The sequence below is a fragment of the Amphiprion ocellaris genome, chromosome 8 (assembly GCF_022539595.1).
Source record: "Amphiprion ocellaris isolate individual 3 ecotype Okinawa chromosome 8, ASM2253959v1, whole genome shotgun sequence".
In the NCBI taxonomy this organism is placed as follows: domain Eukaryota; kingdom Metazoa; phylum Chordata; class Actinopteri; family Pomacentridae; genus Amphiprion; species Amphiprion ocellaris.
In genome coordinates, this window is record NC_072773.1 from 33280895 (window position 1) to 33307493 (window position 26599).

A 26599-nucleotide genomic window follows, 5' to 3' on the forward strand; every position below is an offset into this window, starting at 1 on the left:
TACATCTTATTCTAATATCACACTAAACGTGACATTTCCGTCTTTACAGAAAGCCTCCAGTTCCTCTCATGAAGGCAGGATGGGCGAGCCTCAGATCGCCGGACCCGCCCACATGCGTCCTCCCTTCGACGGCCCTCCGACTACGATCGCAGCTGTGCCTCCGTACATCGGCCCCGACACGCCCGCCCTCCGCACCCTCAGCGAGTACGCCCGGCCCCACGTCATGTCGCCCACCAATCGAAACCACCCCTTCTTCGTGTCGCTCAACCCCGCGGACCCGCTGCTGGCCTACCACATGCCCAGCTTGTACAACGCCGACCCGGGCATGCGGGAGCGGGAGCTGCGAGAGCGGGAGATGCGGGAGAGGGAGATCCGGGAGAGGGAGCTGAGGGAAAGGATGAAACCTGGATTCGAGGTCAAGCCCCCGGAGATGGACACACTCCACCCTTCCACGAACCCCATGGAGCACTTTGCCCGGCATGGAGCCATCACGTTGCCCCCCATGGCCGGACCTCACCCCTTCGCCTCCTTTCATCCGGGCCTGAACCCGTTAGAGCGCGAGCGGCTAGCCTTAGCTGGGCCCCAGCTGCGGCCAGAAATGAGCTACCCAGAGAGGTTGGCTGCAGAGAGACTCCATGCTGAGAGGATGGCCACAGTCGCCAACGACCCCATCGCCCGTCTACAGATGTTCAACGTCACGCCGCACCACCACCAGCACTCACACATCCACTCACACCTCCACCTCCACCAGCAAGACCCCCTACACCAAGGTAAACGAAAGCCCTGCTCGTACTCAAACATGTTTGTCTGTTGAACTGACATGATGCAATCAATGAAATTATAAAATATTTGAACGTTTACATCATTAAGCAAAGTAATTTTGGAGAAAACTTTACGCTCTCCATTTGGCAAACAGTTAATTTGACCAGAAAGTCAATGTTGGCAAAAACACAGTTAAATGATATGTTATATATGTAAAACAAGATTTCATGAAGCTACATTTGTTTTTGTTTTTTTTTGTCATTTTTATTATGAGATGTTTTAGTTAGAAAACTGAGAATCGTAGTTTTTAAAATGATTTATTCCCTTTATCTGTTATTGATTCGTGACATTCCAATATCGGGAAGAAGAATAAATGAATCTCAAAATGTTCAATATTTCTACAACTGCATGTCTTTGATTGTACTTTGATGTCTTGTATTCATTGTAAATGGAACTATTAATGTTTTAACTCAACTTTCTGAATCTATTTTATTCTGTGATATTGGTTATTGTGAAATGTGATGTAATTCTAGCATGTAAAGAGAGCTCTATAGTTATTTGTAATTAGAATATTGTATGAACATTTTTGGATTAAGAAGCCAGGAGTCATGTTTCTGTAATCAGAGGCATCAGAAACGTTGCTGACTTTTTGAATTGGAGCCAGTTCTGTGGTGCAGTTAGAAGAGAGAGGTTGATTTAAAGTCTGTGGCCAAATATATTAGAGATGTTTTGACAAACAGGCCACAGTAACATAGATAGATAAAAACAAGGAAGTGTTTAAGTTCCTGATTTGTTAGCTAGAAAACATCAGTCAATGTGCTTTAGTTTGAATATGTCAAGTGATATTACTTCTCTCATCGCAGCAAAGAGTGAACAAAAGGGACTTTAAATTCATGTTAATTCTGATAATTATTTAGAATATCACCTGAAACTCCACCTCACATTTTATTCGCTGTCGTAAAGCACAGCATTGACGTACCAGATTGGATTAAAGCATTTTATAACCTGGTTAAGTGTCTGATAGAGCAAGCAGATGCCTTACGGTGGATAAATATAGTGAAATGGTCCCTGCACTCTTTTGGTCAACCTTGAGAGGAGTAACATTATCTGAAGCTGTGTATCACTGAAGCCTGTAGCATGCACTGTCTGTGATACACTATCTTGCAATGAGTGCACCCTGAACCTAAGACTCTGACGCCCAGAAGGTGGTGGTGAATGTCTTGTGTGTCCTCCAGGTTCCGGGGCCCATCCACTGGCCGTAGATCCCCTGGCAGCCGGACCCCACTTGGCCCGCTTCCCCTACCCGCCCGGCGCCATCCCCAACCCGCTCCTGGGCCAGCCGCCGCACGAACACGAGATGCTGCGTCACCCAGTCTTCGGTGAGCGCCCGGCCGCTATCAAGTCTCCTTCCAGGTATTATTAAATCCAGCTTTATCAGAACGTTTTAATCTTTGGTGTCGCGCCTCCTCCAGGTACTCCATACCCTCGGGACCTACCAGGAGGTCTTCCACCGCCCATGTCCGCAGCCCACCAGCTGCAGGCCATGCACGCCCAGTCGGCTGAGCTCCAGCGGCTGGCGATGGAGCAGCAGTGGCTCCACGGACACCATCACATGCACGGAGGACCGCTGCCCGGCCAGGAGGACTACTACAGGTCAGACGAGCAACATAGAACGATCAGATCAGGGGTCAGAGGCCACATTCAGTCCAGTTTGATCTCCAGTGGACCAATAAAATCACAGCATAATAACCTATAAATTATGACAACTCTGTTTCCTTTTAGTGCAAAAAAGTACAGTCTGAAAATAATCACATTTAAGGAATTATCTTTTTACAAAACATTATGAACAACCTGAAATTTCTTCATAAAAATAAGTAAAATTTCAGCAACATTCAGCCTCAGTTCATCATTTCCACATTACAAACTGACAGATCACAGAGTGTCAAAGGAACACAACATTTAGTCACAGCTATCTGGAACTGAACGATGTAAGTGTATGACAAAACAACAAAAACAAGACAAAATACTATTTATAATTTTTTTAATTCATTTTTTAAAATGGGACAGTTCGTATTAATGTACATTTCCAGGTAAATACAAGAGATTGTAGCCATACGGCAGCTACATATAGGAGACACAAGATGACAATAACAAGAAACAAAACAACAACATTGAGACAAACAACACGAAACAAAACAAAAAAGAGGCAAAAAAGTTACAAACTGACAAAAAAAATGGATAAATGTCCAAAATGAGACAAAAAATGACACAAATGTTAGACGAGACCAAAATGACAAAAGCAAGAAACAAAACAACAACAAAGTAGACAAACAACACAAGTGAGACAAAAAACACAAAACAGCAAATATAGCAAAACACAAAATGACAAAAATGGGTCAAAAAACACGAGCGAGACAAAAAGGAAACAACAAACAACAAAAACATGAGAAAAATGCCAAAAGTCAGACAAAAACCAACAAAAATCAATGAGCAGCAACAACTTGTCATGGTCTAGAAATTATTTTAAATTTATAGTTTTACACATTTACAATCTGCAGTTAATGTCTTCTCTGTAATTTTTACACTTAAAGTTGTCAAACAGGCCAGATTGGACCCTCTGGAGGGCCTGTTTTGGCCCGCAGGCCGCATGTTTGACATCCCTGGATTAAATGAACCTAGAGCGCGTGCTTTCGATGTTCCATGTATGTACAATCTCCATTTTCTTTGCATTTTAGCCGACTGAAGAAGGAAAGCGACAAGCAGCTGTAGCCAGCCGAGGGAGGCGGCGAGCGGCGGGTGCAGGACACGGGAAGTTGTTACCGAGCGACTCAGAGGCTCAAGGCTCCTCTCAACACACTCACTTTTGAAGAACAGAAAAAAAAAGGCCAAGTGGATCGTCTGAGAATTCTTCTGATATTTGTTTTTTTTTTTTTTTGTTCCTGTCAAGGACTGTTTTTTTTTTTTTTTATTCTTATTATTTTTCAAGACATTGACTTTCTTTGGTATATAGCCAGTAGTGACAACGTCCTCAAGACTCCTGCATGACAAGCTTCCCTGACGTTTTTTGTAGGTGCTAGAACAAGACACTGTGCTTATCAAGAAAAAAAAACAAGAAAGAAAGAAAAAAAAAAAGACAAGACCGGTCAGACCATTTATGGAAAAATAACAAGTGCTATCTTAAATTCAACATTTATTTTAATACATTGTTGGAGGTTTTTCATAATTTTAAGAAAAGCTACCGCATGGCGTTTTTGAGTCTGTAAATAGTATATATAAACATATAATTATTATTATAATTATTATTATTATTACTAGGTGTGGACTCCAAATCAAGTCGTTTCAACCTCCAATATAATTGTTTTGAAAGCATTATCCCTTGTTTCAGAGGGGAGCACCATGGCATTATATGAGCAGTTTCTGAGAGTTGCGGTTCAGTTGTGACGTTCCTCTGACATCACTGTGTTAGATTTAGTCCCACATGCACTATGTGAACCATAAACCCGTCACACCCACCACATCCATTCATCACCGGTGACATGCAGCAGGTTGTCAGAATGTGCAAACTGAATAAACGATGTGAAAACGCTTGAAGAGACTGACGCAGTCGCCACCGACGCTCGGAGTGCACGCTGAGGCCATGGATTAAAAAGAAGAAGAAAAGCTTTGCACTGAAGGAGCATCTTTGAGCTCTTCTCAACTGGCAAAATTAGTATTTAAGTCAGCAGAATGGAGAAGTACTTCCTGATTTTCTGTTGTTTTTACACAAAATGATTTTAAATGTGAATTTTAAATATTTGGACACATTTTAAAACAGCTTTTAAATAATCAGGACCCAAATTTTAACATCATAACAGGAGCCAAAAAGGACTTTGGGATTGTTTTTAACGAATGAGAGGTTTTGAGTCGGTGCTGGATTTGTGCTGCCTTTTTCCTCACCTGGTCGGTGTTTGTAGCGGGGCTCAAATCCGACCGAGTCATCCTCCAGCTAGGCTGTAGTATTGTTCACTGTGACACTAGACGGGGCCTGTGCACGCCAGATCACCAGGAGGAAATGGGTGGATGATTGTGTGTATGTGTGTGTTGTACGTTTCGTCTGCCTTGGTTCCTTCGGGACACACTCGACCTCCTGGGCCTGTTTGTGTGCCACTGACTGTTACATGTAGTGTTCACCTGTCGCACCAGTGCACATGAGCCCTCTTTCTTTACGTTATTTTGTTTTCGCTGTGGCCATGACATGAGTTCTGCATCTGTTCCATGCACTAAGACTGTTTGACTGTCATGGACATTCAGAAAACTGTGGCTATGTCTGTTTTTGTTTTTTGTTTTTTTTTTACTTTATTTTAACCAATTGAAGAACTGTACTTGCTTTTTAAAAGTGACCATATCTGGAGCACTATTATTTACATTGAAATGCTTGCAAACGTTCACCAAACCGTTTTTAAAAACCTACAGGTCTTCGCAGCCCTGACAACAGCCTGTCACTCTGTCTCACCATCTCCCACCTGTTCCTGTGTCTCTTCTGACTCTTCGTCATCACCGTCATCGTCATCCTTTGCCTCATTTCCTGACGATTCCCTTGCCTTTTACTCCCTCTTTTTGTGTCTCCGAAACCTTTGATGTTAAGTGTTGTCAATGGTTTAGCTTCTTGTTTCAAAGCGGCAATAGCAGAATGTAAATTCTGACTGCTAAGATTTATATATATACTGGTATCTTGAAGCTTATTGTATATATGAGTAGTCGCCATGGGATGACACAATGTAAACAAAAAGTAGAAATAATAAGAAAAATTGTGAGTCCTGTGTTCTCTCCATTTGAGTATTTTGTAATTTTTTTGAAAAATTTGTGGAATTGAAATAAACGACTAAGTTACACCACAAAGTGCACCTCCGTCTTTATTTTTCTGTCTTCTGAAACATCAATAAATCATATTTGCTTCTCTGTACAGGCAGCTGTTTGTACGCTGTGAACGAGAGCGCTGTGCTAAATCCAAGCAGCCATGAGATGCAATAATCCTGTTTTAAGGGTAAACAATTTTGATTACTCACTCCTCTGTCGCTGCTTACAAAGAAAGCAAGCAGAAAACGCTCTTAATTCCCTCTGTTTTTATGAAATGTAATTCTCCACCGCTGCAGAGGGACTGTTGCAGGGTCTGTGTTGATAATACTCATGTCCTACATTTGCTCTTGAATAATGGAATTCTTTCTTGACGAGCTAACTCAGCTTCACAAATACTGAGCTTTAAGAGATCACCCCAGCAGCAGGTAGTGAATCTCTGAGCGGAATATTGCATCGCTGTGGTATAATAACATCAAAGCCGGGCTAAGCCAGAAGGAACACCTACTCAGGCTGAGATGCCTTGCTATCAGCGGGGCAGGGCTGTCATTTCATCCTGTGTGTGGGGAGTGATAGACCAGCAATCTGTGATGGTGCGCCATGGCGATGGCTGTCATTTTGAGAGGGAGCTATTATTCTACCGCTGCTCTCTGAAATGATGCCCTGTCCTCGGGAAAATCGAGGTTCCTTGGATGCTGTATCCTGGGGCTGTCATGTGACGGCAGCCTTGTGAGGAGGTGCTGCTTCTTGTTGCCTCACCTCCCCATAAAACACAACAAGACGTCAGAGCCGAGCCGAGCCGAGCAGAGCAGCACTGGCTGGTTGAATAATTCATCTCCCCTCCTCCTCCTTCCCCATCCTCCTCCCCATCCTCCTCCTCCTCCTCCTCACCGGCGATGGAGCGACTGTGACTTGTGTCAACTCAAATCCTTCTCATAATACTGTGTGTACCCCTCAGGCAGGCACACAGGGACACACGGTCTCAGAAAATTTGCTCTTTCTGTCTGAATAGCAATATGTCTTGTGCTGCTGTCGCGCTGAGATTGTGTCTGCTGCAGCAGGTTTCGGACATGGAGCCTCCTCATCTTCCTGCATCCTCCTGTCGTTTCTCTCGCTCCACTGGGCCTCGCTGCTGCAGAGGCTGATGCTCGCTGGCAGAGAGGAGCTACATGCTATTAGTGCGTTCAGTTGGAAGGTAGCTGCCTTCCTTCTGAGGGTAGCTCTGCAGCCGAGCAGGACCCTGTTTATCTGGAAACCAGTTGTTGTGTTGACACACAAAAAAAGGCAAATCTGTTGGTTTTATCCCCCATCCACTGTCTGAATTAGACACACAAGTGACATGATACAATATAATTTGTGTGTCCGTTATTCTGCCAAGCCCCATCACCCAGTGTCCTAGTTTTATGTGCCTGTTGTAGAAGTAATTTTCCCTCATCCACATCTGGACCGACATCCAGCCATTTGCTAAACAAGCGAACCCCCTAGTTATGTGAAAACTCCGCTCAATAAATTGAGCACAGCTGTAGGAATTTGATGCATGCAAATAAAGGTAATTAAACACATCTAAAATGCAAATGAGCCCATCTCAAATATGCATACGTACCGTTTATTTAAAAACATCCCTGCGTTTCAGCAATCTGAATATTTATATCAATGGAACAACCTTCATTTTCCAAGGAAAGGTCAAAGCAAGGTTCTCCCGTTAAACAAGCGGAATGATAACTAACTGGGAGAGTAAAGTTTTAGACTGCGCTTTAATGTAATGTTTCTCTCGCAAAAAGGGAGAGTGAAGGTAGCTGGGGAGGGAGACATCACCTATGCGCTCATCATGAAGCCACACCTGATGCATCAGGAAGTATAGAAACAGCTCAGCTCAGTTCAGCACCAATTCACAATCTCAGTATAGTAACGTCCTTAATCCTCGTGTCGTCCTGTGGGTCAAAACTGACCCGTTTTAAAGTTTGAAAATGTGGGGGAAAAAATGATGTTTTCACAGTGAGACTTCTGATGTCCACATTTTCAACACTTTTGGGAAATCTGAACATTTTTTGGTGGAAAAAAAATGTTTAAAATGTTTATTAAGAACATTCACCAAAAAAATGGTTGATTTTTCGTGAATGTTCTTAAAGAAAATATCAGAAGTTTTACTGATATATATGTAACCACTTTAGATATTTGTAGGATTTTTTCAGAAGATTTTTATTCATTTTTTGAAAATATTCACAAGAATACTTTGCATGTATCATCTGTCTTATCATGCATGATTCAAATTGTGTGTTTTATGGTCCTTGCCCCCCCTCCCCACCACCCCTCTACCTCCATCCCTCTATCTCTACCCCTCTATCTGTATCCCTCTATCTCTATCTCTACCCCTCTATCTCTACCTCTCTACCTCTTCTGTCCCTCTCAACCCGCCCGGCCAGCAGGCAGATGGTTCCCCCCACATTAGAGCCGGGTTCTGCTCGAGGTTTTTTTCCCTGTTAAAAGGGTGTTTTCCTGCCACCGTCTCCTTAGGGCTTGCTCTGGGGGTCAGGCATATGGGTTCTGTAAAGCGTCTCGAGACAATTTGACTGTAATTGGTGCTATATAAATAAAATTGAATTGAATTGAATTTTCTTGCCAAATTTGGGGGATTTTTTTTTAAATAAAACTTTTAAGGGAAACTTTTAAGGAATTATTGAAATTTTCTTCCTGAAGGTTTTGCAAATTTTCAGAAATTTGGGGATTTTTTTTGCTAAATTTTTGGATTCTTTTCAGACAAGGAAACAATATTTTTTGGTGCCTATAAATGAGGACAACAGGAGGGTTAAAATATTATAGAGAGAAACCCAACTAATACAAAAAATTCTCCTTTTCTAGACAGAAATTTCCGGCAGAACCAGTCTGAGGGAAGGTGGTCATCTGCCTCGACCGGCTGGGGTGAGGGGCAGAGGAGAGACAAGAGAACAGGTGAGACAAATCATTGGTCAAATTTTCAATTAATTACTGCAGAGTTTTTCCTGTGCCTCCTCCTCTCCTCCCGCTGGAGTCCATTGTTTTCTCCCCCACCAAACGTGACTCGTGGCTTCATTGTAGGGCAGAGTTTCTTCCTCAGGTCGGTGTAGTTACAAGTGTGTAACCTGTGCGTGGTCTCGGAGTTCAAACACCGACTGTCTGATTCTAAAAAGAAAAGGAAACAGGAGAAGATTTTGGGACTCTTTTCTGGGGACTTTAAAACAGATGGACAGACTTGACAGAGAATTTTTCATGGTCTGGGGATTTCTTTTGGCAAACCTGTCAAGAGTTTTTGTACTTCCAAGACTTCTAAAAAGCTTTTCATATCCATTTTGTTCTGAGCCATGGATCAGCCAGTTCTTAAAAAAAATCTATTTATTTAATTTGTGACCTTTTTAAGCATGTTTTTGCTGTGGTGGCTTTTAATATTCCTACACATAACGTCTGTTTGCTGATGAGAATTTTAGCTGTTTATCAGGCTCTGTGCTTGAACACATTTAATTTAAAATAAATGATTTGATGCTGCAGAAATAAAGGGAAAACCTGAACAAATGAGCAGAGAAACGAAACCAAAGCAGATGCTTCCACACAGGTGCCCTGCAGGGTGCAATTAAGCAGTTAACCAGTCATGCACTGGGGCTTGCATTAAAGCACTGAGTAGGCCAAGCTGATTCTGATGCCATATCAAGATGGCACAAGGTAAAGATCTCAGTGACTTTGAAAGAGGATGTATTGTTGGTTTACAGATGGAAGGAGCTTCAGTCATAGACTGCTCCACTGACTAGTATTTCAGTAAGACCAGTGACTAAGGTGACATTTACAGCTATAGGTAAAACATCAGTAAATGGAGTTGGAAGTTGTGGCATTGGTGTGATTTGCACAGAAACATCGATCAGTTGCGCTAGGCTGTCATGGTGAAAAGGGATTTACTGGTCGGTTTACCTTCCAATCTTCATCTCTGGTCATTAGTTCTGGGTAGTGACCAAAAGAATGAGGTCATAGATAGAAAAAATTCTTTGTAGGGTAGCTGGGCTCAGCCTTAAGCAGGATATTCATTCAGGATTCCAGCCCAAAGGGGTCTAGGTGGTGTCCAGTCAGGATGAGACATGTAATCCTGGGGTCTCCTCCTAGGTGAGTGTGCCCAAAAACCCCCCAAAGGAAGGCATCAGGAGGCATCTTAATCAGAGACTTGAACTGCCTCAATTGGCTTCTTTTTCACACTCGTGTCGTCCTGTGGGTCAAAATTGACCTGTTTTAAAGTTTGAAAATGTGGGGGAAAAAAAAAATTCACAGTGAAAATTCTGATGTCAACATTTTCAACATTTTTGGGAAATCTTTGAACATTTTTTTAGGAAAAAAAGAAATGTTAAAAATATTTCTTAAGAACATTCACATAAAAATTTTGTGAATGTTCTTAAAGAAAATATTAGTAGTTTTACTGATATATATATATAATCACTTTAGATATTTTAGGATTTTTTAAAAGATTTTTACTCATTTTTTGAAAATATTTACAATAATTTTTTTGCCAAATTTTGGGGATTTTTTGCTTAAATAAAACTTTAAAGGGAAAATTTTAAGGAATTGTAATTTTCTTCCTGAAGGTTTTGCAAATTTTCAGAAATTGGGGGAATTTTTTTGCTGAATTTTGGAATTTTTTTCAAATGAGGAAACAATATTTTTTGGTGCCCATAAATGAGGACAACAGGAGGGATAAAAAAACAAAACAAAAACAGCAACATTACGGAGCATTAATATATCAATAATATTCTGTACTGACCCGATCATTCTTCATAATGAGAACATTAGATTTTTTTAAGTGCGTTCTATTGCTGGTACTTTTTAGAATTAATATGAAGGCAATGTTTTGAATACAAAAGTTTAACTTGTAACGAAGAGTTTGTATCGTACTGCACTGCTACTTGATTAGATTACTTCCTACAACACTGCATTATACTTTTATACTACATTTCAAAGCGAAACATTTGTAGATTTACTGTGGTTATGTTTCAGAATAAAAGCTCATATGATCATCTCATAAAAACACATCATTTACTGTTAAGTCCACCTAAACCAGCATGTGATATGTGTTACAATAAGAAGAAAGGATCCACTCTGCACGGTGTAGTTTTCTAGATAGCTATGTGGAGAACAGGAGGATCCTGCTGGCCTTGAACGCCACACCACAACAGCCCACGTCTTAGAGCCTGCTGCCATTTTGACCAACTTTAATGTTGGTTCTCTGCATGCGTCTGTATCAGTTTATCTGTGTGTGTTTGTGTTGCTGCCTGCTGAGCGTTTGAGGCTCAGGCTGCAGCTCCCATGCTTCTAATGATATCCTGCTCTCGCATTCCTGCCATAGCCGATCTGGATTCCCTCTTGTCTGCACCAGCGGCTCGGCCCTCAGTGCGGCCACTGGATCGGCCCGAACATTCCTCACTCACTCCCAACACACTCACATATAAACGCCTACCACAAACCTCACACACACCGCCTCCCACACTCGCTCTCCCTTCTGTCTCTATTGTCTGGAGTTTTATTTCAAGGGAACGGCCTGTAGCCAGAGTCGTAGGAACTCTTTGTTCAATAAAGCGTGCCAGGTTCAGTTCCTTGTTGGCAGAGGAGAGACAATGCAAAGCTCCCATGCTAGACTTCCAGGCTCCTCTTTAATGTGTTGTCATAAAGCATGCAGCTGGCAGGGATTTAGCATTCGGTGTGACTCTGTGCTGCTGCTGCTGCACACTGAGCCCTGGGTATTGCCCTTCATACTGTCCTCGTACATGTTTCTTAACTGCGGCGTCTGTGCAGAGTCAGAGTCACACAGACCTGACATTTCAGCTCCTTCACAGCCGTTCACACAGTGGAAAATCTGAAGAAACAAGGAGACGGCCGTGGATGCAGTGTACAAAAACATGTCCTTCACTGTCATCTGAAAATACGAGGACAGCAGAGGAATCCTGGTTAGTGTTTTTTGCAGACTTAAGGCTGGGGTGTGATTTACTTCCCAGTCTGCATACTGCCGTGTGGCTAACCCAAACCCCTTCAATGTGCAGACATGTGGCTTTCATAACCCCGCACTACTTGAAAACAGATTTGTTTTATCTTAGCATCTGCAAACAAATTCTTTTAATCCTCAGACCAGAAAGTATATAATAAATCTCACGCTGTTTTGATTCCCTGTGCAGGCCTGCGCATGCATCCTTTTAATCACGAATTAAGTAATTTGACAGCTGAAAGTTATCTGAGTGCAGCTTTTATCAACTGCTTCTAGTCAGTTAATATCATGTTTACACACTCTGGTCTCCGACAATCAACTAAAATAGTAAAATTACAACCTCTCTAATGCGAAAAAACATTATAGTCGTATGGTTTGTATACTTTAACTTGGTTTATTGTGGATAATAACACTACTAGAACATAACAACTGAGTTAAAAGAATTTAAAGTACTGTATTGTTGAAGTTTTAGTTAGTGAAGGATAGTGTATTATTTTATCCGGTTTATGTGTGTGTTTATTTATAATAATATAATACATAATATGTACAATATATTGCATATCAGATGTGAAATGTTGAACCTGCTTGCTTGTTGTGGGGTATAAATGTGTGTTGCATGTGTTGTTTTGTGTCGTTTTTTTTTTTTTTGTCTTGTCTTGTTTTGTAGCTGCAATTGTGGGTCTTGGTTTTGTTGATGTGGGAAGTCTATTTTGTGTATTTTGGGAAATCTAAGTAAAATCTTACATTAAAAAAAGGGAAATCCAAGACTACAGTCATGTAAGTGTGTGACACAGCTTTGTGGTAAATGTTAACATGCTGATTTTTGCTACAGATATGTTATAGATTATGTTCACCATCGCAGTTTGCTTCTTAGCTAATTACCAATAAATACTAAATATAACTTGATGAATGTGAAGAATACTATCTTGAATTTTTATCCTCTATTGTTCAACTTCCTCAGAGCCAAATCAGAGTCAGCAGATCAGAATTAATACCAGGATCAATCTCATAATCAGACACAGGAAGCTCACAGTACGTCCAGAAATGGGTCACATGCAGTCTTTTCTATCAGTTTTATCAACTGTATCCAACTTCCTGCCATCAAAGTGGACGCAGCCCAGAGAACTAAAGGTTATTAAATTTGATGGGAAGCATTTTTTTTCCAACCTTGTCTTTATGAGCAGAACTCATAGATGAATCTCGCTGTTCTGGGAGCTTCCTGTTTGGTAAAATTACATTTATAGACAATTGTCTGTCTGCTGTTTCATCCACACGACTGCTGGGATGCAGCAGACCAAAGCTCCACTTATCAACACACAATATACTACACAAATGTATGCAATATTATAAAAATGTCAAATGATTCATTACTGTATCACCTCTCAATTGTTAATTTTAACCATATGTATATTTCTATTACAGTTAAAAGCAGTTTAGATTTTCTATATTAATCCTCGTTTCATCCTGTCAAAATTGACCTGTTTTAAAGTTTGAAAATGTGGGGGAAAAAATTCACAGTGAAATTTCTGATGTCCACATTTTCAACATTTTTGGGAATTTTTTGAACACTATTTGGTGGAACAAATGAGATGTTAAAAAAAATGTTTCTTAAGAACATTTACCAAAAAAATCTACAAAAATCCAGCGAAATTCATTGGATTTTGGTTGATTTTTTTGGCGAATGTTCTTAAAGAAAATATTAGAAGTTTTATTGATATATATGTAATTACTTTAGTTTTTTTTTGGAAGATATTTACTCATTTTTTGAAAATATCTACAAGAATTGTCTTGCAAAGTTTGGGGGATTTTTTATTTATTTATTTTTTTAAATAAAACTTTTAAGGCAAATTTTTAAGGAATTATTGGAATTTTCTTCCCGAAGGTTTTGCAAATTTTCAGAAATTTGGGGAATGTTTTTGCTGAATTTTTTAATTTTTTTTCAGACAAGGAATCAGGAACAGGAGGGTTAAAAATATAGAATCCACAGTAGGAACTCAATGCAACAAAAGTCAGTATACTTTTCATTTCTGAGATTCAAAACCTATATTGTTGATCTATTTTTAAGTACTTTGTGTGTCCACCTTTATTTTTGATGATCCCCTCATTAAGAATGATACCAGTGTTGCACAAATTTCTCAGGAGATGTTCTGTCATCCTGCAGAGATTCTTTATTCATCTGTTTTTTGCTGGAGGGGTTGAGTCGCTCTACCTTTGTCTTCCGAATACATCAAAGGTATTATATTGGATTCAAATCAGGCAACATGCTTGGTCAGGTCATAGTTTTCACCATTATCTTGCTGGAATATTCCTTTTCTACCAAGCTGCAGACTGTAAGTCATCTTGTCTGCCAGTATTTTGGTATTTTCAAAGGTGTTCATGGTGCCGTCAATAAATGTCATCTCCCCACCACTCTTTGGCTCTCATGCAGCCCCATTTCCACCTCTGTGCTTTCCTGTCAGGACTATGCATTCACTGTGGTCGTCCTGGACAGATTCATGACAAACATGCCGGATTCCATCTAAGCCAGACAAATGTATCTCACCAAAGAATTGATCCCAACACTCGTCAGGAACACTTTGCATGTTCTTTAGCGACGTTTCATTTTGCAATTTTGCACTGAAAAGCTAGGAATGTTTTGTTGTTCTAGAGGCCGATGCTATGAAACACCCTTCATATTGTCTGAGCTGTCACAGAAACTCTGATCCTTTGCCAAGTCTGAAGAAGTTGCCTGTCTGGTTTTCAGAGCTTTATTGTGGAAGTAGTGCGCTGTCAACGGCTTAACTTCAGGTGGACAGCTGCTGCAGCTCTGATTAGTGGTATTACAGCTCAGTTTATGCCAACTGATTATTGCTGCAACCAATGTTCCCTGTAATTTTTCCTGAGTGTGAGCAAACACACAAACTCCCTGAGCGTCCCTTGGACCACTGTGAGCAACATCAGACGTGTGCACTGTGGTCACACCAGCATCACATCCATTCAAGTTACATGGTTCATTAAAAGAATCAAATTACAGCATTTACATTTCTGTTAAAACACTTTGTCAACAGGAGCCAGTTGAAGGCTGCAGTGATTTTAGTGACACTACAATGTATAAGAGTGAAGTTATTGAATATTTGTCTCTCTTTACTGTTGCAGCGGTTTTGCAAATTGCAGACGGACCCTGTTCACTCCATAGACACCAATGTTATTCCTGTAGCTTGAAAGACAGCTACTTTTGATAAAACTGGGCTTGTAGCACATTGTCTGCCTTGCAACAATGGGAAAGAGGCACCGTTTATGTTTTGACAACCTATATCTAATGATTTATTGATGCTGGAAGTCTGAATCTGTGAATATCTTTCCAACTTTACTGAACTTGGGGCCACTACCACCTAAGGAGTGATATATTTAATTTTGAAAAAAGCATTTAGCCATACTTAAAGCTTTAAGTGCTTTATTAACACGGAACTAAATATTTTGTATTGTTTTATTATCACAGGTTCTGTCTGAAAAGAGGTGGCATCATTTTAAACAGTGAAATCAAACTAATAAAATGTAATGACCAACCAGTGAGCAATACTGGATTCTGCAAAAACATAAACAACTTTTTAAAAATCTAAATCTTATCTTAACACAGTTAATGTATTAACTTATTTTTGTGTGTATGCATGTATTTATTGATTTATTTAGTACTGTTAACATATCAGAGTTCTGAGTGAGTTTTTCTTAAGATAGGCAAAGGCCATTTATTGATTACATATCGGCTGTTAAATGTTTATTAAAAACTAAAAAGCATTTTTTTAAAAACAACTTAGGCATTTATTGATTCACTAAAATACTGCAGAGTACAGACCACATCAGCATGATTATAAGCATCCTCTGGTAAATGAACAACCAGATACTGATGTCTCTCACCATATGGACTTCAGGAGATGACTGGGGGATGATAAACTGTGACCTACTGGTTGGGTTCTCTCTGTTCTCATGTTTCTTACATGTTTGTCCCCTGACAGCCGGGTCCTAATGTTTTTTGAGCAACACACCATACTATGACGTTTTTACAATGATGGTTCTACTATGGAACCAGTTTGACATGTTCAGGTGTTCTTTGTGTGAAAACTCAGAGATTTCAGGTATCAGAAGGTGGTTTTCAACTTTCTTTGTTAACTTTCTGCTTCAACTTTAAATTAAATTTCATTCACTAACCCAGCCCTCTGGACTTCCAGGAAGCTGTGTTCCTATTGGCTGTCCAGGTGGCTGTGTTCCTATTGGCTGTCCAGGTGGCTGTGTTCCTATTGGCTGTCCAGGTGGCTGTGTTCCTATTGGCTGTCCAGGTGGCTGCTTGGTGTTATCAGGAACACCTGAGCAGCTCAGTGTCTTCCTGCTTTATTTAGCTGCAGACAAACATTTCCTCTGTTTCTCTTCACCAGTGAACTGGGTTTGGCTTCGTTGCTTTAGTTTGTTCTTTAGGCGTTGGCTTGCAGCTTCCAGCAGTAAAATCATCTTTAATGTGTTTCTTGGTGTGTTTTAGGGCTTTGTACTGGATAGTTGTCTTGGTAAATGAGGTTCTTTAGCCACAGTTAGCACATGGTGCTGATGTGTGCAGTAATTAGTGGATTTGGTGCAGCTGAGTTGTGTCTTTATCTTGGCTGTAGTGAGTCTTCAGAGGTTTTTGGTCAGACACATTCTGTATTCTTGTTTGAGAACCAGCGTTGGTTGTCCAGAAGGTAAGAGTTCCTGTCCTGATTCTCTGTTCTCAGAGGTTCTCTGGTAGGCTGCAGGAGACTTTAGCGTTTGGGTTGTGCTAGTTTGGTTTTTGTACGGTTTCATTTGGACGACTATCTTGAGGCCCCTCCATGTGGTTTAGTGAGGTTTTCTGCAACAGTTCTACAAAGCAACCTGCAGCAGAAGAGACTTTAGGAAGTTCTGGAGAGCAGACTTTAGAGCAGCAGAAACATTTGTCAGCAGTTTGAGAAGGTGAGCTTCAGAGTAGAAATGAGGAGAAGGAAACCTTCTTGACCCGTGTGGTGAGGTCCTGTACCAAGAGTTTGAGCAGGTTGTGAAGAGTCTGTAGTTCTTTGGTCTGAAAGCGCAAGAAGAGTCGACTCATTAAAGGAGAAAACAGGAGATATTGTTGGTTCTTCTGTCACTCTGCAGTTTCCTTAGACTGAATATAAAGTTTATATTTTAAATGATTTCCCATGTGAGCCCAAGGAGACTTCAATAAACTCCCTCCATCCCCTGGACACAACATCTTTTATTACCATGTTAAATCATTTTTTTTTTGTTTGTTTGTTTTTGAGTTTTAATCATAGTTTTTTCTCTTTGCTTGTTTAGTTTTGTAATCTGTGTGAAAGGTGCTAAACAAATAAAGTTGAAATGATAAAGTGAATAACTGACTAACTCATGATTGTGACAACAGAAGTATTTTCATTGTGATTTAAGGGTTTGTTTCATTTTTAAGGTTGGGGTTAAAATCTTGACAGAAAAAAAAGCTTAAAGAAATAAACTACAGTAAAAAAAGCAATTAAATCAAAGGAAAAAAAACATTTAATATAATAAAACTTTAAAAAAGAAAATTAAACATTAAATACAATTAAATTGTATTAGACAAAATATTTAATTAGATAATTAAATAGAAGATACAAAGCATGAAATTATGAAATTAAACAAAAATTTTTAAACAAAAATATTAAACATTAAAGATGAAATATTTTAGATAATTAAACATTTAAAAAATACAATTAAACAAGAATATTACACATTTAGAAAAATACAAAACATTTAATTAGATTATTAAACCTTTAAAAGTCAAAACATTTAATTAAAAAATTAAATGTTTAATTAGAAAATTAAATCTTAAAGTCAATAAAACTTTAAATAGGAATTAAACAGAAAATACAATGAAGCATTAAAAAAGAAAATTAAACATTAAAAGGTGGTAAAACATTTAAAAAGAAAAACCTTAAAGATTTAATCGAAAAATTAAACATTGGGAAATAAAGGAAATTTTTAAACAAGCCGATAAAACATTTAGAAAAAACAACAATTAAACATTAAAAAGACAAAACATTTCGAAATCAGATCAGACATTAGAACAGAATAAAAGGTGAGAAAAGAGCAAAACTAAATATTTAAGAAGAATCAAACTAAAGATAAAACCTTTGAAAAGGCACCAGTTAAACTTTAGAAGATCAAATTAAACAGAAGAAACAATAAAATGATCAAAAGACAAAAGCAGATAAAGTCCTTAAAGCGTTTTCTAGTCTGAAATGAAAACATCAAGTTGTTTCTTCAAACATTTCCTCTTTCTATGTTCTTGGTTTAATTGTGGACAGATTTACTAAGAACTCGTTTCAGAAAACTGCTTTCCAGATAAAGTCTACTAGTAGTTGAAGGCATTGATCAAACTAATGTTACCTTCTGATCTCCACAAACTTTACTGTTCAGTGAAGAGAATCAAAGTTTGTTGAGGATTTCTAAAAAACCCACAGGTGAAGGTCTGAGAAGAACTCAGATGGATGATCTAAATGTGAAATCAAGACTCATGGTCACAAGTTTTAAGGCTTCTGTTAACTAGAAAGTTCAAACTAACAGAGAAGTACTGAGAAACTTTGAAAACTTCAGTCCTCACACTGTCTGAAGGTTCAAACTAACAGAGAACTACTCAGGAACTTAGAAGATTTCAGTCCTCAGACTGTCTGAAGGTTCAAACTAACAGAGAACTACTCAGGAACTTGGAAGATATCAGTCCTTGGACTGTCTGAAAGTTCAATCTCACAGAGATCTACTGTGGGACTTAGAAAATTTCAGCCCTCAGACTGTGTGAAAGCTCAGGTCCTGAGGACTCGGGAGGTCTGGAGGCTTTGGAAAGTCTTGGAACTGAGGGTTCCACCCTCCAGCACAAAGGCTGAAGTCCAACCTCCTGAGAAAAACGGTCGAGTCGAGACTCGAGTAAAAAAAAAAACTCGAAAACGACAAAAAATAGATGACAAATGCGCAAAAAAAAGAAGAATTAGTATCTGAGCGAATAGCTCAGGGGAAAAGAAGACAGACTACCAACTGGAAGGTAGCTGGTTCGAGACCCGCCACCGGCCTTTAACTTTCTTTGTCTTTGTCAGAATTTAGAGAAAATTTAAGAAGTGTCTGGTCTTGAACCAGCGACCTGCAGCTCCATAGGCAAATCCTTAACTCACTGAGCTACAGATCAGATAAAAAGAAATAAATTCGTCGTCCCTTTGACATCGTAGTTACTGAAGTCACCACATGGGTGGAGCCAAGGCGGAGTCTGGGTGGAGTCAGGGCGGAGAGTAGGCGGGGAGGTGGGTGGCGGCCTCCCCCCTCTACTCCCCCACCGCCCACCACACTTTCCCCCGCCCGACGAGTTCCTCGAGTCTCGAGGAGTTCTTCGAGTCTCGACAGGTTTTCCCGAGTTTCTTGAGTTTCCACGAGGTCTGAGGCAGAACAAGTTGTCATGAAGAGGTGTTGAAGTCGGCCAGGATGGACTGACTTTTTACAGCGACTAGAAGGAAGACCACTAGAAGAGCAGGTCTTTAACCACCATCCATAAAATCCATGGAGTCGCTCCAGAGAAATGAAGGGAGGTCAACTTTTATCAACCTCCATCCAGATGTTCAACTTCATATCTTTACTTGGACATTTTTAGCACCACAAACATTTAGTATCACACTTTATTATCATTTCTTAGGACTTTAATGGAATCCACCAGCAGATTTAGTTTTTGTTGAGAAACTTTATTCTTGTCGTCGTGGGACTGCAGTATTTAAAACTGTTCCTTCTATTTGACCTTATGTTTATTAGTTTTAGTGGAGAAAGTTTGAATTCTCAATTAGTCTCTTAAAAACTAAATAATAAATTGGATTAGTCAAGAGGTTTAAATTTCTTACTTTGTCATATTTTAAATATGACAACAAAGTATAAAAATAAAGCATCTTGAGACAATTTGACCTGTAATTGGCATTATAGAAATAAAATTGAATTACAATTGTATGTATCTTGTAATGTTGGAGTAATTCAGCCATATTTGTTGGAAAACACATTTTCTTTGTCCATTAATCTGTCGTTTTCTCCAGTAATTCATTTCTTGTTTTGGTTTATAAAATGTCAAGCCCAAATATATTCAGTTTACTGTCATAAAAACCAAAAAGATTTACATTCATGATGCAGGAATCAGGCAGTTTTTCACTTTTTATCTTAGTTTAGTCAGAAAGATAGTTGATAATGTGTGAATTGTTGCAGCTTGTGAGCCGTAGAAGGTTTTAATCTTTGGGGCCGAGTGTCAAAAAACATTTAGAAAGCAACATCAACAAAACACTCAACAAAGGGAAATCCAAATTTGCATGACAATGTCTAATTAAAGGACATGAATTTCCAATGTAAATGTGTGATATTCATCCTCTGGAGCTTTCTCTTCACATCATCTTCCACCTGGACTGGTTTGGTCGGGAGCATGTGCAACAAACATTTGAAAAACTGCACTTTAACATCAATGAATGACACTGAAGTTTAATCTCTACATAAATGAGACTGAGTCTGGATGTGCTGCTCCGTCATTAACTCCTAAGTTTAGGGAAAGTTCAAACAAAACAGGACAGTTCAGATAAGACTTGAGAATGAGCTTATTTTGAACAAACATCTCAGACTTTCTGAGCTTCAGCACCTCTAGCAAGATATTTTAACAACAAGCAACTCAAGAGATCCAGAAGTTGGAGAGAGTTAGCTTTAGCTGAGCCAAAGAACATGTGGGACGCTAACCTAGCAAACATTTCAGACTTTTCACTGTGAATTCTGAGAAATAATTTACTATTTAATGACAGAGCTACACATCTTAACTCAGTCTCATTAAAACAGACTCTAATTCAGTGTCATCCATCCATATTAAAGTGCAGTTACCCAAAATGTTTGTTGCATGAGCTCCAACAAAACCTGTCCAGGTAGAAGGCCACTTTGACAAACAGGAAGTGGAAGATTCCAAGCAGATTTATAGAAGGGGGAACCGGACTGTACTAAGTGTGGTCAAGTATAGAGGGGTGTTTTGTGGGTTTTCAGTAAATGAAAGTATTTAAAACCTTGAGTTAAACTTAGAAGAACACAAACTCTAACAGAAAACTGTTGATACGTTTTTGTTTACAGATGGTAAAGGAGTTTTATTCGTTACGTATAACCAATCAAATCACTCCAGAAGACAGAGCGACCACAGGTAGATAAAGGTTCAGAGCCAAAAGCTGCGATTCCACAAGCATCTACTCGGCGCGGTACGGCTCGCCACTATTGTATTTGACTCGGCTCGTCTCGGTTTAGTTGTTTTTCCATATAGCCTCATCGTGGGTGGAGTCGTCATAGCGCAGCGAGCCGAAAGTCTCTTAACGTCATTTGTGTGCGACACAAATGCAACATAACGGAGGCGATGGTTCACCTGCTGCTCGGTCTGTGGCTTTCTGTCAGATTCAAAGTAATAGAAGAGTCGGAGAAAGCTGAGAGTGGTGAGTCGGAACACTCAGGAGACACTCAGGAGAGTTTGGGAGGCGATACAGCAGTATCAAGCTGAAGACAAGAGGATATGAACGAGACGACATATGAGGGTAAGCTAATGCTAGTTCGCTAGCTATCGTGTATCAGTCCTGTGAACGACCCTGTAATGGCTGCAGTTTATCGCTATTAGGTATTAAAATATGTATGCTGTGTATGTGTTTCAGTTATTAAAATATGCATGCTGTGTATGTGTTTCAGATGCTCTCTGATGAGGCTTCATGGGATTTACCTGAAGCAGCAGCACATGAGCCTGCAGTGGCACAAGGTGTAGAGGAGGAGGACAGATGTACAGGATGTATTGATGCACTACGTGTCATGCAGAAGTTAAGTTATTCTTCTCATTATACTTCTGTTTTTCCGTCCCCAGACCGCTATTGTTTTCTTTAATACAATTCTGACAATAAACTTTTGTACCTTTTGCAGATGTGTCTGTGCTATTATTTTATTTGTGAAGATTAGCAAGATTACATGACAAATTAAACACCAAAACATTCAAACAGCTGTTTTAAGAATATTCCAGTTTGATAAATCAGTATTGCTTTGGTGTAATTCAGTCAACGGAATTATGAACGTTAAAGGCGTTTGTGTTAAAACATGTTAAATCCCATTAAACATAAATGCATTATTAGGGAATACAGAATTGTTTGGTTCAGACTGTTGACTCTTTTCCTACCAGTGTCTTAACAGACAAAATGAAAAGTTATGATGCAATCACAGAAGTCACAAAATAGTTTATTAGTCAGCAGCAAAATCAAAACTATTTACAATGTGTAAAGTACAAACTGTGGTGGGCCTGTCCTACAGTAGAGGGCTAAAAGTAAAACTATATACAACTAAATCTCAAGTCTCTGGGAGGTGGACTCGCTGGCTGCCCACTGCCTGCACCAGCTGCCCCAGTACACCCAGGAATGACTGGTTGAAGGCAGCATTCTGGACCATCTCCTCCCGCTGCAAGGCCGCTTCATTCTCTCTTGCCTCGCTGAGGAGCGACCAGATGTTCTCATCATGCTGGGTGCCGGTTCCGCTCCTCCTCAGCCTGCATCTCCACAAGTATGCTTGGAAAGTCCAATTTTCTGTGGCACCTTTTCCTCTTGCCTAGACCAAAGACAGAAAAGTGATCAGAATCAGCTTTAGTAAGTACACAACATGCAAGGAATTTGGTTTTGGCTGTTGGTGTCACACTAGGAATATGGAAGAGAATAATAAAAAATAAACTATAGAATGAGGAACAGGGAGGAAAAAGAAATAGTAGCAAAGAAGAAACGTTTCTTGTGTCTGGTGATTTTTGTGTACAGGGATCTGTAGTGCCTGCCAGAGGGGAGGGGGGAGACAGTTTAATGTCCAGGGTGAGTGGGGTCTCTGATGATATTTTCTGCAGTCCGTACTACATGCTGTAGTCTGTTTCTGTCCTGCTGTGTGGCTGATCCAGAGGTGCACAGGACAGATTGGATGACTGCAGTGTAGAACTGGATCAACAGCTCCTGCGGCAGGCCGTGTCTCCTCAGCTGTCGTAGGAAATACATCCTCTGCTGAGCCTTTTTCAGGATGGAGTGGATGTTCGTCTCCCACTGCAGGTCCTGAGAGATTGTCGTCCCCAGGAGCTTGAAGGACTCCACAGCTATGATGTGATGTGTTTAGCCACCCATCCACTAATTTTCAATCATGATCATGTCTTTGATAGTTTTACTTTAATACATTTTTGGCACTCTTTAACAGAAGCACAAACAGTACCTCCTCCACCACAACTAAAAACAACGTGGTGTGAACTGATCATTTTTGCAGGCATTTACACCTGTTGTAATAATAATAATGCGAAAATCAACCATGGTCTCTGTTTACCGTGTCTTACCAGTGATAAGACGTTGCTGTGACGTGCTGGAGGTTGATGTTGACAGGGTCGGTGTCCGAGTTGGTACTGGTGCTGAAGCTGGTGCTGGAGAGGAGGCGGGGGAGCTGGGGGCTCCATGACGGAGGTGGAGCAGGCTTCGCACGTCGAAAGGGATTCTTGAACAGAAATAAACATTCACCCTAAGTACACGAAAAATACGACATTGTAACTTGTGAAAAAAATAAACCTTTAAGACCACTAGCTTAGTTCGTCATGCTGACTGATGTATTAGCTTCTGAGAGCTAAACGTTAGAAACAGCAGCACGAAATACAAGCGGAGCACGGAGCTAGCGCTGATGGCTAACTAGCTAGCGCCGATAGCTAACTAGCTAGCTTATTGTCTGCTACAGGAGACAACAACGTTACTTTCTAAATATACTTGTTTGCTTAAAGGGAGCTTGCCACCAATGGGATAAATGATGTAAAAGTTTCTTGAAGTCACAAAACACTCACCGTCCTCGAACGTCTCCAATAATGCAGCAGCTGAGTCTCCCTCCTGTTGCTCGCCAGTGCGGTGCCAGTAAATAGCTTCCATTAAACCTCTTCCAACACCTCCTGGTTGACCCACGCCGGCCGCTGTGGTCCTTGGTGGACCAATAGTCATTTTTTGAGCTTTTTCAGCTTCTCTCCACACTGCTTCTGTCCTCTTTATATACAGTCTACTGTATACGTGGGTGGCCATCCGCTCAGAGACCTCCTGATAAACTTTCTCCGTCCAGCTCCCTCTGTATTCTTTGGTCCGCCACCAAAGACAGAAAAGTCTCGACCTCTTCATTCACCCACGGTACAAGTCTGGCTGTCATATTAAAATTATGAAGAACAGAGAGGTCCGTGAAGAGCAATGCACACCGTCGCTGTTTAGTTTTTTTTTTTAAATGCCGGTTTTGTTTTCGTGCTGGAGTCGCTCTCGTGTGTCGTCACTCCCCGTCCTATCAGTGGCCTGCACTCCTGTCCAACCAGTGGCCTGCACTATATAGACGTCACATCTAGGCTCACTTCATCTCGCTTGGAACCTCAGCCGAGAAGGTACGGAAAATTGTGCTTGATACCATGCACTAATCCATATGGAAACGCTCGCAAACAAAGACGAGCCGAGCCGCACCGCGCCGAGTAGGTGCTTGTGGAATCGCGGCTATAATAGTAGCGCCATTTTTAAATTGATTTATTACCGTAAATCAGTTAAAAAAAAAAAAATACTGCTAATCAGTATATCAGTCAGCCCACAATTACTACAACTCTACAATGTATGTCTCTTTCCTTTGACTTGTTATTTGTACAATATATGACGTATATGATGGTGTTTTTTCATACCAAAGGCTATACTATGATGTTTTCTAAGAGACATACGATGCTACTCTGGTTGTTCTGGCCCTGCACTCCTCCTCTGTTGTTTTCTGGATTGTACTCAGCTGCATGTCTTCATCCACCCGGCCTCCATTGACTCGTCCTGCCTGCCGTCTCTGGAGCTGAAGCTGGATTGGAACAGACCAAAGTACAGTCCAATCACGATGCCAGCTGCCTCTCAAAAGGCTCCTTCATCTGGCAGGTGGTGGCACTTCTTCTGAGGGGAAGCTGAGCTGGCCCAGCAGAACTTTGGAGATGTGTTCCAGTGGTTGGTGGATGTGTGGGGAGATAGAGAGGGACCTTTGAATTGTTCACAAAGGAAAACAGGGAACCCATTGGTAGTTTTAGTTTAGGGTGCTACTGCGGTGTGTTTTTGGGTTTTAAGAGGTGAACAGGAAGTTTTTTTTTCGTATTGATTATCTTTTACTTTGTTCCTGGTTGGAATGCCCATCAATGTCAACATGAAGTTCACTTTTAGTTCTGTTTATTTATTTTTATTTTACTAACACCCATTTGTTTTTAACCCCCTCACATGTGTTGTTGTAAACTTACTCTTTCAAATAAATTCTCGTCTAACCCTCTGGAAACCAGCGTTTGGACTGTTTTTGTGTTGCTCCTCACCTACTGACAGCTGTGGACTAAAGGCTATACTGTGACGTTTTTAGAGCGACATGCTATACTATGATGTTTGTTGGGCGACACACTATACTATAGGCTTTTTTAATTGCCATATTACTGACCTTTTTTTGTTTTTTTTAGCAACATATAAGAATTCAAACGGTTTTAAAAGTTACTATACTTTTACTTGTGCAATGAAATTATTATTCTATGGCATTTTTTAGACATATTATACATGACAATTTTAGGCAACATCCTATCATTTTGCGCTTTTTGAATCACATAATAATCTGTTTTCTTTTTTTTTTCTTGCCAACATGCTGTACTATGAACTACAGGCCATACTATGTTATTCTTGAGTAAAGCATACTATACTTTGACATTTTCTGAACTACATCCTATACTATAGCGTTATACACAGAGTGCTTTGGTTACATGTTGATTTATAATCTAGATTTTTTTCTGTTTTGTTTTTTGATGGGATTACCACAGACCTGACCGTGAACACCGTTGACACCAACCTGAGGGAGACGCTGCTTAAGATCTCAAGGCTGCTTGGTCGTGGTCTTTCTGGCACATACTCTTCCAAGATGAGCCGGGAAGTTTAACACTGATGGAATGACACCAGGTCTAAGCCGACAAACTTCCAGTTCCTCCTCAACCCGTAGTCTCTGGGAAACCTACATGGAGTAAGAAAAGTAGACAGAGAAATAAGTAAGTCTGTACACAACATATTAAAAAGAAATCATGCTAATAAATTAAGTACAAAGAACCGAATTCATCAATATACTGGAGACCAAATTTATTTAATTTGATAAGTATAACCTTGTTTAGTAACATTTCAATTATTTGAGAGCCTAAAGAACTGCCTGTAATCCCAATCATAAAATGGATTTGGAGGAAGAACATAGATGGTAATCTGGATATACATGAGTTAGGCTTTATAACTACTGTTGGTAGTATTGGTGGTAGTAATAGCAATGTGACTACTACTAGTAGTAGTTTTTAGTACACTAACTGCTACTACAACTTGTGATACTATTACAAATGCTGATACTACTTCTACGACTCTAACAGCTGTTTATACTACTACTGCTGCTTGTACTTTTAGTATTACTACTACTGCTTGTACAACTATACTACAGCTACTATTAATCGTCTGGTATTTGGTTGTCAAGCTGCTAGCTCGCCTTAGCGTTTTGCTAGTGGCTAACTAGTTAGCTCTCACAGACTGGAAGCTCTCAACAAGATTTCATAATGAAAAAAGAGCCAAAAACTATTCTTACCTATGAAAAGTCATTCCGAGTTTCCTTGTCTCAATCGTACGACGCAGTGTGTAATTGTATGCAGCACAGTTAGCCGGCATACTTGTTTCCGTTTTCACGCCGTCTACATCAACGGAATGCACTGAAACTTTCCCCCACTAGCTTAGCCTCGCTGTAGCACGCAGCTCAAAGGGGCGTGTCCTATTTACTCATTCATATCTATGAGAACAGCGGTGGCTGCACATAAGGACGTCTGACGTTGGTTAGCTGCTTAAATACCATTATATACAGTCTATAGTAAATACGTATGTGAATCGCATCATTGGCTGCAGCAGCCAGTCACCGGTCACTCACTGACTTACAATGAAA

The 26599-nt window shown here is 40.1% G+C and overlaps 2 protein-coding genes across 10 annotated transcripts in view; one reads left to right on the plus strand and one right to left on the minus strand.

Annotated features, from left to right (window-relative positions):
• rerea (arginine-glutamic acid dipeptide (RE) repeats a) overlaps positions 1–5640 on the plus strand; it is a 132636-nt gene extending 126996 nt beyond the window's left edge. For 4 of the 6 annotated variants that reach the window (XM_023272563.3, XM_023272562.3, XM_055012968.1 and 1 more), the window contains 4 exons: positions 50–770; positions 1968–2141; positions 2235–2415; positions 3498–5640. In XM_023272563.3, the coding sequence (XP_023128331.2) occupies positions 50–770; positions 1968–2141; positions 2235–2415; positions 3498–3531 (1110 nt within the window). In that variant the 3' untranslated portion in view covers positions 3532–5640. The remainder of the gene's footprint in view (positions 1–49; positions 771–1967; positions 2142–2234; positions 2416–3497) is intronic. The other 2 variants (XM_055012969.1, XM_023272567.3) reach the window with 1 other exon arrangement.
• A 1099-nt stretch (positions 5641–6739) lies between these two features.
• Positions 6740–26534, minus strand: LOC129349527 (uncharacterized). Of its 4 annotated transcripts, XM_055012982.1 has the most exons (5): positions 26252–26534; positions 25487–25645; positions 23457–24647; positions 22965–23119; positions 17513–22210 (listed from the first exon to the last, which is right to left on the minus strand). In XM_055012982.1, exons 3-5 carry the CDS (start codon positions 23776–23778, stop codon positions 21956–21958), a joined length of 732 nt encoding a protein of 243 aa, XP_054868957.1. In that variant the 5' UTR covers positions 23779–24647; positions 25487–25645; positions 26252–26534; the 3' UTR covers positions 17513–21955. The 4 variants fall into 4 exon arrangements, 2 of the variants coding, with proteins under 2 accessions (XP_054868957.1, XP_054868958.1); XR_008602560.1 differs by lacking the exons at positions 17513–22210; positions 22965–23119; positions 23457–24647 and adding an exon at positions 6740–8754 and having other exon boundaries at positions 26252–26532; XR_008602561.1 differs by lacking the exons at positions 17513–22210; positions 22965–23119; positions 23457–24647 and adding an exon at positions 16512–16646 and having other exon boundaries at positions 26252–26533.
• Positions 26535–26599: the final 65 nt, after the last annotated feature.